Genomic DNA, 16,006 nt, shown 5'->3' with positions numbered 1-16,006 from the left:
CTGATTTTGCAAGAAGTGTAGACTCTAGTAGATCTACTATAGGTTTTGTCTTCACTTTCATAGGCAATGTAGTATCTCTAGGTCTCTTGATTGCAGCCATGTATATCTTTATCTATTACTAGAGCTGAGTATGTTGCAACTAATGAGGCTTGCAAGGAAGCTATATGGCTTACTCATCTAGCAGGAGACTTTGTGACAGTAAAAATGATTTAGTTGGAATAAAATCCTAGCTTTCATGCACAGACAAAACACATTTAGGTGAAGTATCACTTTATCAGGCAGGTTCTTGAGGACAAGAGAATTAACCTTATCAATGTCTATACAAATGATAACCTTATAAATATTCTCAGAAAGAGTTTAGCTTCTGAGACCTTTGTGTCCTTTATGCACTAGAGAGTGTTGATGGGCATTGCATAGTATCTTCACTTTCTTCTTATACTCCCAGAAAGGAACATTGGCCTTTAAGTGAGAGGTTGTTAGGTAAAGACCGATAATCAATAGCTAGGTAGGCACCCCTTGTACAAGTACACACTATATAGTCATATACAAGTGAAGATTTTTTTTTAAATATTAAAGGATACAAATCATTGTACCCACCACAAAACTCTCGTGTGCTTCTCTCTCTCTCTCAACCTTCTTGCACTTTGTGACTTCTATCTTACATCTCACCATTGCTTCCCTCTTAGCAATCCACTAGATTGGGGTTTGGGGTTGAGTTGAGCTAATTTTCTAGTTCTTCCCAACATTAATATAATATACTAAATTCAACTCTTTTGTGTACTTATTGGATCATAATCTACAGAATAAAATATTTGATGGTTTTTTAAACACTTATTTCGAACCTACAATCTCAAATCCTCTTTCCTCTAAATTAAAGACACTTAATAATTTTATAGGCCCTTCATCAAATATGCTTATGAGAATTGTTAGAAATTGATAATTCTAGTTGTAACATTGTAATAGGTTTTGAGTGCGAGTTATCTACTTTACAACCTAGAGGACTTTCTCACGACCAATAATCTCAAGCACATGAGATGTTTGTTCCTAATATGAGAACTTTAAGATTTGTAAAAAACTCCAAAGGCCAATTTTACATTTGATACATGAAGATAGCTTAGTTGTGAACTTGGAAATGTCCACTTAAAGGTCAAGAATGATGCTCCAAATTAGGTAGTTATAAAATAGGTGTAGCTACTAAGGCTTTATTTAAAGCTTCACATGCATGTTGGAGCTAATCTAGTTAAAGGCCAAAAGCAACCATTAAGTTTGATTTGAAATGTTGGTGTTGAATATGTAATAACTCATTAATAGCAACTAATGAGAACAAAATGTATAAACTCCTTTGAACTTGGCCTATGGTAGTAAATCTAAAAGCAACCAAACCTTCTATTTGAAATGAGGTTGAGGTAGTCTACTAAATGTCAGTTGAGTTGGGCTAATCTTCAAATTCTTCCCAAGGTGACATAGTGAGGATTCCACTCTTTTGTCTAGTTATTGAATTATTAAGAAGAAAACATTTGGTGGTCTTTATAATGCTTACTTAGAACCTACAACCTCAAACCCTCTTTCCTCTTAATCAAAGATGACTGGAAATTCCAAATGCCCTTCATTGAATGCACTTGTGGAATTTTTTGGACATTGATAATTGTCATGGCAACACCTTAATAGATTTTGAATGAGGGTTTCAGTAGCTATTATGTAGCCTAGAGGACTTTCTCATAACTAATAATCTCAAGCACATAAGAGTTTTGTTCATAAGATGAGTACTATAAGAGTTACAAGAAGCTCTAAAAGCCCATTTCATCTTTGATCGATACATAAAAGTGGTAAGCACATATGAGGGATGTGCATCTTGCTGGTAATGGATAACATTCTACTAGGAATTGTGAGCTTACCAAATCTCTCACCCAACCATTAGCCATGAGAAATAATAGCAGAATTCTTATGTGTACATCATAAAAGAGGGACACTATCCCCTCAAGAGGAAGTTACATAGAAGTTGAGGCAAAGAACAAGGGCATGGATCCTTTCCTATTTCAAGACTAGCTCTTATCATAGTAGGAAATTTCTTGGTTTTAATAGAAATGGGATTTTGAACCATATTGACCCAAATAAATGACTATGGATATTTGTTATGGCTTTTCCTTAAACTCTTTTTTTTAGAACAATCGCTTATTGTTTAGAGATTTAGAACTAGCTTGAATTGTGTGTATGCTCATCAGAAGAGGTAAAGCTTTTGACATTATTTTGTATGAGGTATTTAACATTGTTAAAGGTCTCCATTCTAAAGGCATGATTTTAACCACACCTTTGGGAAGTAGCTTAATCCATTCCTAATTGATAGAAGGTGGTATATTGTACCCTCATGTAAGTATTAGAAAAATTAGTTGTGTCCTTTTTCTACATGCTAACCATATTGCTTCGTACACCTTAGTAAAGTTTCCATACTTGCTTTAGAACAGCTATTGTTAGAGAGAGAGAGAGAGAGAGAGAGAGAGAGAGAGAGAGAGAGAGAGAGAGAAGAGCACAAGTGAAAGCAAGAGCAAGATCTATGGAGGTTTGAACAAAAGAAGAGCAAGACCAATGTGTGGATTACCTTTATTATTCTATCATAATAAAAATTAAAGAATAAAGAAGATAGTGATGGGCAGCCGCCACTTGCAATGTATAGGTGTGTGTGCACTAAGTATAAGGTAAATATAGATGGCTAGGCACATGTGGCCTTTAACCCCCAATGACTTTCCACTTAAAGGTGAGTGTGCCTATATTGAGGAGAAAAGTACAATATGTACATATGAGTACAATTGGATGTGAGAAGACATTATATCATTCTACGCCTATCAACTTCCTAAGAAAGCCATAGCATTCCATTAGGAAACTTTTAGTGAGTAGATAAGCAGGATTCTCATGTGTAGAGATCTTAAGGGGATCTTATCAAGCTCCTCAATCACCTCTTTGATGAAGTGATAATGCACCTCAATGTGCTTGGTCTTCACATGAAAGACTGGATTGCATGCTAATTGGATGGTGCTCATAAAATTCCAAGGTAAGGTAGGATTCACATAAGTAATATCAAGCTTTGCAACTAGATGGCCTAACCTAAGAGCCTCCTTGCAAGCCTCAGTTGGGCTGCAATGTACTCATCCTCTGTAGTAAACAAAGTAGTGCATTTCTACACCCTACACATCTAAGAAATAGCACCTCTAGCAAAGGTGAAGACTGATCCAGAGGCAGACTTCTTACTATTTGCATGTCCAGCATAATCTGAGTTAGTGTAACCCATGACTCTAGTATCTTGGCTACCATACCAAAGACACAAATCTACAATATCCCTAAGTTATTTCATAATACCCTTCACAGAATCCCAATGTCATTGGGGCTAGGTGTCACCATATAACAAGCCACAACTCCCATTGCAAATGCTATCTAGGTCTAGTGGCTATCATGGCATACATTAAGTTGCCCACTATGGATACATAGGGAATCTTGGTCATCTTAATCTTCTCATCATTTGTGGTCTGCATGACATACCATCACATGAGAAGGTTAAAGGGTGCCAATAGATTACTACCTTGCGTATGGAATTGCTCAAGTATCATGTGAATGTACTCCTTCTACAATAAGTAGAGGAGTCTCTTAGAGAAATTGCATGTAATATACATACCAAGTATATGAGAAGCATGCCCCATATCCTTCATCTCAAAGCTCCTCTTGAGCTGAGTCTTTATAGTATCGAGCTCCTCATGAGCACTCCCAGAAATCAACATATCATCAACATAGATGACCGGAATAATAAGGCTATCATCACATACCTTCTTCTTGTAGAGACATGGATCCATAGTGATGGGGGAATAAGACTATGAATGCATAAAGGCATCAAGCTTATGATACCATTTCCTAGGTGCTTGCTTCAATCCATAGAGACTCTTCCTCAACTTGCACACTAGTTGTTCCCTAAAAATTTTCACGAAGCTCATAGGCTACTATATATAAATGTCCTCATGCAAGTTCCCAAGTAGAAAAGCCAGCTTAACATCCATCTCATGCAAGTCTAGACCTAACTATGCAACCAAGGCTAAAACCAAGGGAAGGGTAGTCATTTTGAATATTAGAGAGAATATCTCACCAAAGTCAACACCCTTTTCCTATTTAAAACCCCTTGCAACCAAATAACCCTCACATACTAGCTTAGGATGACCACAGGAGTGCTCTTCAACTTATATACCCGCTTGCATGGCAGTTCATATTTTCCACCGGGTAGGGAAACCAAATCCTACATTATTGTGTGGTTACATTTTCAATGAAGGAAAACCAAGAATTTTAATTTTATTTTCACTAGCTTATAGTTTGAGTTTGTTCCGATCAATTTGAGTTACTTAGATGACCTTATTTTGAGTTCAAAGGAAAAAGTTAGAGTAAAAACAAGTTGCAATAGGTTCAGTACAAGACTATTGACCTTAGGATTTTGATACATGGTTTCTTTCTTAAAGCTTCTACTTGCCTATTCTTGATGAATGCTTTGGGCTATCAAAAGAGTATTTGTAATCAAAGAGGGTGTCTACAATGTACAAAGTCTTTTGCAGAGTAATATACATAGTATATTTTGTTCTCTTAATTCTTCCTTCCATCTTATCTATTCTCTTGAACTCTTGTGGTTTATGGCTTGATACATACTCCCCTCAAAAACATTTAGTTTTTCTATAATGAGTCAAACTTAGACTACATAGCCATCTCCAAAGAAGAATTACCACATCAGTGCATAGTCTCCTAAAAAGTAAGGGGTTCCACAAAATCTATCACCACGAGGGATCATAACAATCAGGAGGATGTGAGGCTATAGTAGAGCATCACAAAATTAGCTATAGAGCTTGTACATCATGTCATCTCTGTCCAACATGAATACGATCCTATGCTAGGTGGATCTTAGGCCATTGGAGCATCAATAGCAATTGCAAGCTGTTTAATGGAGTTGGCTGTATAGTAATTGAAGGTTCCTCATGAAAGATCACCCCATACACCTCAATCACTTGCTTAGGTTTCTTATGCATCTTATCCTCATGGAGCATAACATCATGGTTGTGGATAATTTTCCTAGCCTATGGATACCAAAGATGATGGGTTACTTGCATCGCCATATATCAAGAAAGATACATTTGATAGACTTTGGATCGAACTTGTTGCACTTGTCTTTGGGAATATGATAGAATAACTCATATCTAAAGACTTTGAAGTGTTGATATAAAGGAGGTTTACTGGTCCATATCTCATTTGCAACTCTACCACCAAGAGCAATGCATGGGGATCTATTAATAAAATGAACTAATGTAGTAACTACCTCAATCCAAAACATGTGGGGTAAGCTTGCATGATTGAGCTGACTCTCTCCTAAATGGTCCTATTCATGCACTCAACACAACACCATTTTGGGGTGGGTTAATGCCCTAATCATCATAGAATTTCTTAAAAAGCATGGGATACATACTTACTGCCATTATTTGATTTTAGGTATTTAGGCCTATGCCTAGATTGGTTCTCAACCAAAGTAACAAAGCATAAAATAATAACTAAAACATGCTATTTTTACTTTACGGGATAGGCTCAAACTTACCACCATTGTTTGATTTTAGGTATTTAAGTCTATGCCTAGATTGGTTCTCAACCAAAGCAACAAAGCACTAAAAAACAACTAAAACATCTTATCTTTACTTTATGGGATAGGCTTAGACTTTATGTGAAAAGCTATCAATGAATGTAAAAAAATACTTAGCATCACCCAAAGATTGACATGATGCAGGGCCATAAACATTAGAATGAACAAAAGTCAATGGCTCAACCACATGAATAGAGCTAGACTTCTTTTGAGCATTATGAGTCTACTTGCTATCTAATCAATAATCACATGAATCAAAACAAGAATATTCTATGGACGAGAGACACTACAAAGAGTTAAAACTTTCGCTTCTTTAAGTGATATGTGCCCAAGGCGATGATGCTTCATAAATATGTAGGAAGATGAGTGATGGCCAATACATGATTTGTAGAGATGGAAACAAGCAAGGGATAAAGATCACCACTTTGGTACCTCTAGAAAAAATGAAAACTCGATGAATAATCTTCCAAGAAGAATTACTAAAAGAGACATGATAATGAGCATCATCCAACTGTCTAGCAGAAATAATGCTTTTTATTAAAACTAGGATATGATGTACATCATGTAAAGCAAAAGAAGTACATGTAGGAAATTGTAAGCAAATATCACCAATGCCAATGATGCCATATACATAATCATCCCCCAGTCGTACAGAACTTGAAATCGTACGGTAGATTTTATGTGAGGTCACATGAGAGGAAGCCCTTGAATCAAGTAACCAACACTGAGAGAATGAGGACTAACCATTAGTCAATTGTGTGGCAGCAAGTAAAGAAGCAACCAATATCTAGTCATTTGACTTGTACTCCAATGTATTAATCTATTCAATCACGACAATGGATATAGTAATGTGCTGATCATTTGATAATTTACCATTATCTTGTATTTTTCCTTTACCTTTATTACACCTATCTTGGTGCATTTTATGGCACTACGGCTGTATGTGGCCTTACTGCTCACAATAATGGCATGTAAGTGAAGACTTAGGATTGGGGAATTTACTATGAGCGTGCCCACGAGGTCTGACTTAGACCTATTTTCTTGTGGGTCTTTACCACGATGGTAATCACTACCTCTACTATCATGTCATCCTCGAACTATGGAGTATGAGAGGCTTAGGCTACATCAACATTCTTTCATTAACCTCTTCAATGAGTGAAGCTCCCTCTATATTTTGAGCATATAAAGCTACACTCAAGAGCATTAGTGCTTATGGTAGTATGAAATGCATCCCATGACTCAAGGAGAGTAATAAGTAAGGATATAGACTTAGTATTGTTATCAAAGACAATCTTCTACGGTGTAAATTGATTGCAAATAGAATGGAACTCATTCAAATAAGTAGACATAGGATTTCTTCCTTCACATGAAGGTCCACAAGATTCTTGAGCCAATACAAATGCGAGACCGAGCTCTTGTTATTATAAATATTGTATATCTTTTCCCATAATTGCCATGCACCACCAGTAGTATAAATGCAATTAAAATAGACTTTCTTAGACAAAGATAAAATAATCGTGGGCTTACATAACTCATCAAGTTCCTCTTAATCATTAATATCAAAGTCTTCTAGCTTTATGCCTTGGTACTTCAATGGCTTAACTGTTGGGGGTAAAGGCGCTTGTGCTTAGCCGCCCGTGTATTACTATATTGATAGTACCTGCACACATGTACACTACAAGTGGCTGGTGCCCATTATTATCACTTCATTCTTTATTCTTTTAGTGACATTTGAATAAAGGAAAGGTTGGTCACACTTCGTGATTGTTGGAGTTCCCACATCTTGTGTCCCTCTCTCTCTTGCTCTTGCTCCTTCCACCATAGCTCTTGCTTTCGCTTGTGTGCTTCCACTTTGGGCTCATCTCTCTTCAATTGGTATCAGAGCCAACCATTCAAGGAGCTTCTTTATCCTTTGCTTTAGCCTAGATTCAAAGCTTTAACTTAAGTTTTCATGGCAATTATTGTTTCTTTCTCTTGAGGTATGCGTTGAGCCTTTCCTTTTTTTGGCTTGATCCAACTTGCTCTACGCTTATTGAGGAGCTTTCCAAGGCTTAGTTGAGCCTTGTTGAGTACGTATTGAGTTGAGGAGATTAATGTAGTGCAACATGATATATCTGATGATCTTATATTGGCAACTTCTTCTTTGGATGCTTCATAGTCGAGTGATGTTGTGTCAGGATACCTCAGTGTTGGTTGATAGATTCATGGGCTTATTTTCATGTGACCCCTCATAGGGAGTAGTTTCACTCCTATCGCAATGTGACAAGATGTGTCCATTTGGGTAATGACTTGGCATTGGAGATTGTTGGTATTGGTGATGTCTAGCTGCATTTTGGTTTATACAACATGTTCCCTCTTTATGATATATGTAATGTACCAGTGTTATGTACCGGCTCTCGTGAAGATCCTTATCTTTGATGGCACCTTGAATGATGCATGTTATGTTGTCTCTTTTGGTGATTCCTTATGGATGATTACCCATGGGAATCTTGTTATTGCCCGTGGTGCTAAGTCAAGTATCCTCTATCCTTTGCTTGTATTAGGGTCATTTGATGATCTTTTGGCTGTGGTTGCAATTCCACATGTATCTCTTTCACATTGTCGCCTTGTCCACATATCTTTGAAAGGAATGAAAATACTTACTAGTTTGTAGTATCTTCCGCCCCTAGACTATAAGTGTTTTGAGTCTTGTGATCATCGTTTATATGGCAGGTAGATACATAGTATGCATAAGAAGTTTCGCATGAAGCGCATGGGTAGTAAAAGCATACATATTCAAATGCTTGCTAACCATAATTGTGAATAGTAGGGTTATCCACAAATGACAATAAATGGGATTGATGATTTCTTCCATAAATGATGCCAAAGACAAAGCCAAAAGTGCAAGAAGAAGTATCCAATAACCGAGCAAAGACAAAAAAGAAATGCCAAAGCAAAATGTTTGATGTAGAAAGAGCATGACATGCCCCTAAAAATGCAATGAAAATTGCAGACTACTGTCGAGCGTCTTCTCGCTATTGACCCTCCTAGGTCACTTGGCATTGACCAACAGCCCTCCTGAAGTCAAGTAACAAGCTAGGGAAAGTGGGAAGTAGATCTTTACCTTACATGATTGAAGACATGGCTACCATGGGAGTTGGGATTGAAGCTCTCTTTCCCAAGCTAAAGTGGAATGGCTGAAGCTCCTCGAATGCCCATACCAATACCAATTGAAAGGGTGAGCAAGAATGAGAGAGAAGAGTACAAGCAAAAGTAAGAGCAAGAGCTATGGAGATTTGAACAAAAAGAGAGTAAGACCAGTGTGTGGGAATTTCCAATAGTCACAATGTGTGATTCGCCTTCCATTTATTATTCTATTATAGTAAAGAATAAAGAATAAAGATGATAGTGATGGGTGATTGTTACCTACAGCGTGCAAGTATGCCCGCATTAAGTACAAGGTAAACACAAGTGGCTTTAACCCCCAACGCATTGCTTTTGGCGTGTCTAGTGATGGATTGTATTGCTTTTTCCAGCTTAACAAAAGGGTCATTTGTGTCTTTGTTGCTTCACTCCACTTCTCCCCCAACTTCTTCACCGGTTTTTTTAATCATATAAAAATTTGTTGTTGGATATAAACTGTGGTGGCCCATCTTTGATTATTTATATGGGGCAATGGTTTGAGTCTATGACTTTAGCCAAGACTTTTAGGATAAGTTGAGGCACTATACACTAGCCTCACTAATTGACATAAGCACAATCTAACCTTGCTGCATGCTAGGAGTTGTCCTTATGCTTATTATACTAGGTGAATGCTTGTGCTCCTCCTCCTTGCACATGTGAGCTAGATCTATTAAATCATGGTGGTGACACAGGTTGCTCCAACTTTCCCTAGCAACATCTATCATTGAGTCACGGTAGTGTGATCTATCAAAGATTGTTGTATCCAATCTTCCATCAGTATCATACTTTTATACTTTATCTCCAAGCTTAGGGCTCCCCAAAGCTTTGCTCTTTTCATAGTCACAATAGGAGCATGGATTGAGAATTTTTGAAGCACCACTCTTGATACATTTATCTGAACTCGTAAGATGGCTCCCTTGTCTCCCTTCCTCCTCACAATTGGCGCAAGCTTCTCTTTGATCAGCATCATGGTGTCGCATGCAATCGCATGATAGCCAAGAGGGGGTGAGGTTGAGGAATAAGGATATAGAAATGCTCAATCTTATCAAAAGTATGTCCAACGGTTGCTGTTTTTATTGAGCATAAGGAATAGAGATGAGATAAATTGGGATTTATTGTAGGTTGTGAACCCTAAGCTTTCTTGATCCATTTGTAGACCAAAGCGTTCCCATTTTTTTAAAAAGATGGGAGGGACCTTTGAATGAGAGTGATGTGGCGTGAAATCTGAATGGGATGTGGCAAAAGGGGGGAAGGAATATCCGTCGGGGGGATGGGATGTGGTTTTTAGAGGGGTGATAAGGCAAGCGTTGGTAGCCACACGCGAAAAATAACAAGTGCCACAACGCCGTCCTCGCCCAAAAGGAAGAACAGAGGCCTGCCTCCCCTCCCCCCCTCTCTCTCTCTCTCATTTCTTCCGCCGAGAACGAAGGGGAGAGGGCCCTATAAAGACTTTATCCGCTCACGGCCCTTCCTTCTCTTCTTCGCCTTCCTTTTCCATTTTTCTTCTTCTGCGTACACAGGATAACAACAGTACCAGACCACAAGAAAAGGAGGAGGAGGAGTAGGAGCAGCTGCACAGCTTCGGACTTCCTCACAGTCTCCAGCCATGGCGTCCTCTGCCCTTGCCTCACCCCCCTGCGTCTCGTCCCTCGCCTCCGCGTCTTCGGCCGCAGCCGGGACCTCGCCTGCCGCCCCGTCCTCGCCCGCTGACCTCCTCCTCCCTGTCGCCTCCCCCTTCGCCAAATTCGCAGGCCTCAAGCTCTCCGCTTCAGCATCCTCAGCCACACCCTCGGGCATTTCTGCACAGCCGCTTCGCCACAAAGCGAGAGCAGGTAGACGCCAGCAGCTCCGCGTATCAGCCACTGCTGCGGTGGAGACTGCCCCCAAGACTGATGTCGCTCTCGTCGAGAAGTCAATCAACACCATCAGATTCTTGGCCATCGATGCAGTGGAGAAGGCCAATTCGGGTCACCCGGGCCTCCCTATGGGATGCGCTCCCATGGGCCACATCTTGTACGACGAGATCATGAGGTACAACCCGAATAACCCCTTCTGGTTCAATCGCGATCGCTTTGTCCTCTCTGCTGGCCACGGATGCATGCTTCAGTATGCGCTGCTGCACCTCGCGGGATATGACAGTGTGCAGGTGAGCTCTCTTTGGCCTGCTTCTCCTCGTCTTGTAAGATTGGGACAGCCTCTGTAAAACCTGTTGCATGACAGTCGTTTGCTTTTCTCAGGAGGCAGATCTGAAGCAATTTAGGCAATGGGGGAGTAAAACGCCAGGCCACCCCGAGAATTTTGAGACTGTAGGCGTGGAAGTGACAACTGGTGCGTGTCAAATTCTGTTGCTGATTTCAAGAATCTGTTTGGTTAAGTGTAATCTCATGTTCCCCTGGGTTGAATTGTTTCAGGTCCCCTTGGACAAGGCATTGCTAATGGAGTAGGACTGGCTTTAGCTGAGAAGCACCTGGCTGCTCGATTCAATAAGCCTGACGCCACTATTGTGGACCACTACACGTACGTAATCATCTATTAATTTCTTAGCCGGAGGTGACCATTGTGACTTCTTCTCTGAAGTTAATCTGTTTAACAGCAGTGCAGTCATAACTTAGTTCGCCTGGAGAGCACTCGGCTCCTTAAGTTGTTGAGATGCTCTGAATTGGCCGATTTCATTTTCAATAGTTGCCAGACATTGGTAGTCAAGTGGTAGTCTCCCGATGTCCAAGGCTCCTTTAACATAATATGGTTTTGTCTAGCATGAAAAATTTAGCTAGACAGGAGAGGAGACTCCCTATTAGCCGTCTTTACTATATTATTTACTCCAGCAGTTTGAATTAATAGTGAATCGGTTTAGAATACTGCAATGTAGGTCTTTCAGCATGACTAGTCCAACCGGGCCAACCTTGCATACTGTTTTGAGTTGTGTTCAGAAAACTGAGTTTTTATCATTTATGTGCCTGCATGTTGCTCTCTATCTCCCCACTTCTACCCTTTTTTTCAAGATGAGCAGCTGTTTAAGTTGACGTTCAGCTGCTTTGCTGCAAAACTGGTTTTACAACCTGAATGATTGACCATGTAATGATATTGACTTCAAATTTATAACTTGTGTTACAGCTACGTGATTGTCGGGGATGGCTGCAACATGGAGGGTATTTCAAACGAGGCATGCTCACTGGCAGGACACTGGGGCCTTGGAAAGCTTATTGTGTTTTATGATGATAATCACATCTCTATTGATGGTGACACAGAGATTGCTTTCACTGAAAGTGTGGATGCGCGGTTTGAGGCCCTTGGCTGGCACACAATTTGGGTGAAAGACGGCAACACGGACTTTGATGCAATTCGAGCAGCTATTTCAGAAGCCAAATCTGTTACTGACAAGCCTACCATGATTAAGGTTTTCTTGATTTTGAGACTGATCATGAATCTAAACTTTAAATTCTACTTGCAAAACTTGTAATCGTCGCTAGAGTGGATAGCATGATCACTGCTAGAATATTTTCCTGGACCATACCTCCATTTGTTGCTTGTACTAGAAAATAGGAATTCGAAGGTTTCACTTTGTCAACTCTTTCTAGAGTATTGGCAGTCCTATCAATGTGCTCCCGAGAAGACAGATTGCTTACTTCCTTGGAAGAAAGATTCTGCTGTAGATATACTTCCCCAATTTTGACATGTTGGTCTTCTTTGTATGGCAGGTGACTACTACCATTGGGTTTGGCTCTCCAAACAAGGCAAACTCATACAGTGTTCATGGTAGTGCTCTGGGAGCCAAAGAAGTGGAGGCAACTCGTCAAAATTTGGGTTGGTCACACGAACCTTTCTTTGTCCCTGAGGATGTGAAAAGGTACTTCCTGTCTAGGAATGTGATAATTTTGTATATGTGTGGTGTCTGCTAGCTCCCTATTTGTTATAACTACAACTCTGTACAGCCATTGGAGCCGCCATGTGAAGGATGGAGCAGCATTACAAGCTCAGTGGGAGGCAGACCTGGCCAGTTATGAGAAGAAGTATCCAGCTGAGGCAGCTGAATTTAAGATCTTGATCAGTGGCAAGCTTCCTGAAGGATGGGAGAAAGCTTTGCCAGTGAGTGTTTCATAAAGTTAGCTGTGTTGCTGTATAATATAAAGAGTGTTTCAGTACTGGGGGCCCTTTCAATGTTATTGATTGTGGTCTTATGCATGTATTTGCTATGCAGACTTATACTCCTGAGAGTCCTGGCGATGCTACACGCAATCTTTCGCAAGCATGTTTGAATGCACTTGCAAAAGTGCTACCTGGGCTGCTTGGAGGCAGTGCTGATCTGGCATCATCTAACATGACCCTTCTGAAGATGTTTGGGGATTTCCAGAAGAATACACCAGCTGAGCGCAATATACGGTTTGGGGTACGTGAACATGGCATGGGAGCCATCTGCAATGGGATAGCGCTTCATGGAAGTGGCCTCATCCCTTATTGTGCTACTTTCTTTGTCTTTACTGACTACATGAGGGCTGCAATGCGAATTTCTGCACTGTGTGAAGCTGGTGTAATCTATGTTATGACCCATGACTCCATCGGTTTGGGAGAAGATGGTCCAACACATCAGCCCATTGAGCACCTTGCCAGCTTCAGGGCCATGCCTAACACACTTATGTTGAGACCTGCTGATGGCAATGAAACTGCTGGTTCTTACAAAATTGCAATAGAAAACAGAAAACGTCCATCTATTCTTGCTTTGTCCCGGCAGAAGCTTCCTCACCTTCCTGGCACTTCTATTGAAGGAGTTTCAAAGGGAGGCTATATTATCAGCGACAATTCAAGTGGAAACAAGCCTGATTTAATTCTTATTGGAACAGGCTCTGAGCTTGAAATTGCATTCAAGGCTGCTGAGGTAATCAGGAAGGAGGGTAAATCAGTGAGAGTTGTCTCTCTTGTATCCTGGGAGCTTTTTGATGAGCAGACCGCCGAATACAAAGAGAGTGTATTCCCCTCTGCTGTTACTACTCGTGTAAGTGTTGAGGCAGGCTCTACTTTTGGCTGGTCAAAATTCCTTGGAACACAGGGCAAAGCCATAGGTATCGACAGATTTGGTGCAAGTGCACCAGCTGGTATCCTATACAAGGAATTTGGTCTGACTGTTGACAATGTAGTTTCCAAAGCAAAGGAACTGTTGTAGAGGAATTGAAACCTTCATGCGAGCTTTTGTAGGATGCCATAATGAGTCACTTAATGAGTTCTGTGCGAGGAGCCTCTTATGACAACGTCACCCTATTCAATTCAAAAACCTAAAAAAAGAACACCCTGCATACTGATTATGCGATTTCTTTGGAGATGCCCCTGCATATTGGATTGCAGAGCCATGTATTTTGCCCATCCCAACGATGTATCTTCGTAACGTCCAAATAAAAAATCTGCAGAACATTGATAGTGTTGTAGATGTAGTGTGCCAGGCTGAGGATGAATTTATGAAATCTTCTGAGGATTGCTGAGTTTTTTAACCATAAATTTCGAGATTGATGGTGTAGTGGATGCAGTGTGCCAGGCCGAGGATGAAGTTATGAAATCTTCAGGGCGGCATTGCTGAGTTTGTTAACTGGTAATTTCACCAAGATAGTGTTTGCTGTGTTGTAGCTGAAAGGGACAGGCAAGCCAAATCTGTAAACAGGAGTTCAATTATTTGCTTCAGGTGATGTTTAAGTATGAATTAACAAAGTTGGAAACTTTTTTTTTGAACATTGACAAAAAATTTATGGTGTCTTCCATCTTTTTCTATCCTGCAACTCATAGCTCTCGTCTGCCAGCAATCAGTGATCTGATAAATTGAAATACAGATACGTGATATATGAAAATTCTCCAAAATATTTTGTTGTAAAATGCAGGTCTCCACAGGTAAAACAACTTAATCATCAGAATATACTTTGAAAAAAGACGGAGAGTTTGAATATCCTGCCCCATAGCAACTGAGTGGCTAAATTGAATTATGTATATTCCCTAGTAACTATGATTCAATTGAGTCATGTATCTATCATGGATATTACTGTTAGATTGTTTTGATTCCAGCCCTCCTTGAATTAGAGTCATACGTGAGTTATTGTGCAGATTGATAGAAAAGCTTCACCACAGTAGTGGTAGTCTGACAGCAAACGAATATTTTACTATCAGTACAACTAATCGAAAGGCAGCAACAGAATATTTAACCATCAGTACGATTAGGTGAAAGGAAAATTCCTGTGTTCTTCCACTGACCAAGTTGAACTACAGTCTATAAGTAGATCTCTTAGTGCTATAGTTTTACCAATCCTCTGTCTTATCTTCAGTGCAGTCATACAAGGATCTATACCTTTGTATAAACAAGGCAAATGAGGAATTGTTTAAAAAATGCTGTTTCTCAAGCTTGGAAATCCCCCCTATTTGAGAGGAGCAATGCTCCTTTCTGAAGGAGAAGGTAGGCATTGTGCTGATAGCCAAAAGGGAGAGTAGGTCGCATGCTAATGATTTGCACATGGCCTTTTCACCATGAGAATAAAGTCAATGAGGACATGTAGGGTCTCAGCAAGACTAACAACATATGCCAGCATTCTATACATGTGTTTGGGGGGAGCTCAAAATCAGGGATGGATCAGTTTGTCTTTTGCCTCACCTGTGTGGGGGTGGGGAGGGGGTCGTGCATCCTAAAAATCTATTGCATTAAAAAGAAAAAGATAGCATCTATTGTACATAGTGAAGTACATACCAGGTGTGCATTGAAGCCCTAATCATTTCCAATTATAATGGCCTCTCTTGTAAGAACCTATCAAGTTGTATCTTTAAGGTTTGTAATGACTACGTGTCTTGGGATACTTTTGAGTGGAAGGGAAAACTTTCAATCAAGGTAGATGTTGCAACTTTGCTTGCTGTAATTGGAGGGGGGATTCTTTGGTCTCACTTGTATAGGTTCTTGCTAAGTCTTGGGATACCTTTGAGTGGGGGGGAATACCTTTCAAAGTAGATGAGGCAACTTGCTTGCTTTAATTGGAGGGGGGTGCTTTAGTCTCTACAAATAGACTAATATTATGATTATAAATTTGAGACTAGAGTGTTCATTGGAGGGGGGGATGCTTTAGTCTCCATAATCACAAATTTGGACTAGAGTGTTCATAATCTATGCCTCCGTAAGTCGACCCAACTCTAGGGATTTAGGGCATGTGTGTCTCGAGGAGATGAATGCTTCTA

The 16,006-nt window shown here is 40.1% G+C and overlaps 1 protein-coding gene across 1 annotated transcript; it reads left to right on the top strand.

The window, feature by feature from the left end:
- Positions 1-10,185: 10,185 nt before the first annotated feature.
- Positions 10,186-14,229, top strand: LOC148027649 (transketolase, chloroplastic-like). Its single transcript, XM_087689344.1, has 7 exons — positions 10,186-10,958; positions 11,050-11,140; positions 11,224-11,329; positions 11,927-12,209; positions 12,511-12,659; positions 12,745-12,898; positions 13,011-14,229. Exons 1-7 carry the CDS (start codon positions 10,419-10,421, stop codon positions 13,968-13,970), a joined length of 2,283 nt encoding a protein of 760 aa, XP_087545470.1. The 5' UTR covers positions 10,186-10,418; the 3' UTR covers positions 13,971-14,229.
- Positions 14,230-16,006: the final 1,777 nt, after the last annotated feature.

Source organism: Lygodium microphyllum, chromosome 12, assembly GCF_053477565.2.
Source record: "Lygodium microphyllum isolate KBCC chromosome 12, Lygodium_microphyllum_v1.1.10, whole genome shotgun sequence".
NCBI lineage: Eukaryota > Viridiplantae > Streptophyta > Polypodiopsida > Schizaeales > Lygodiaceae > Lygodium > Lygodium microphyllum.
Note: the sequence above shows the minus strand (reverse complement) of the source record. Positions and strands in the feature narration are given on the sequence as shown.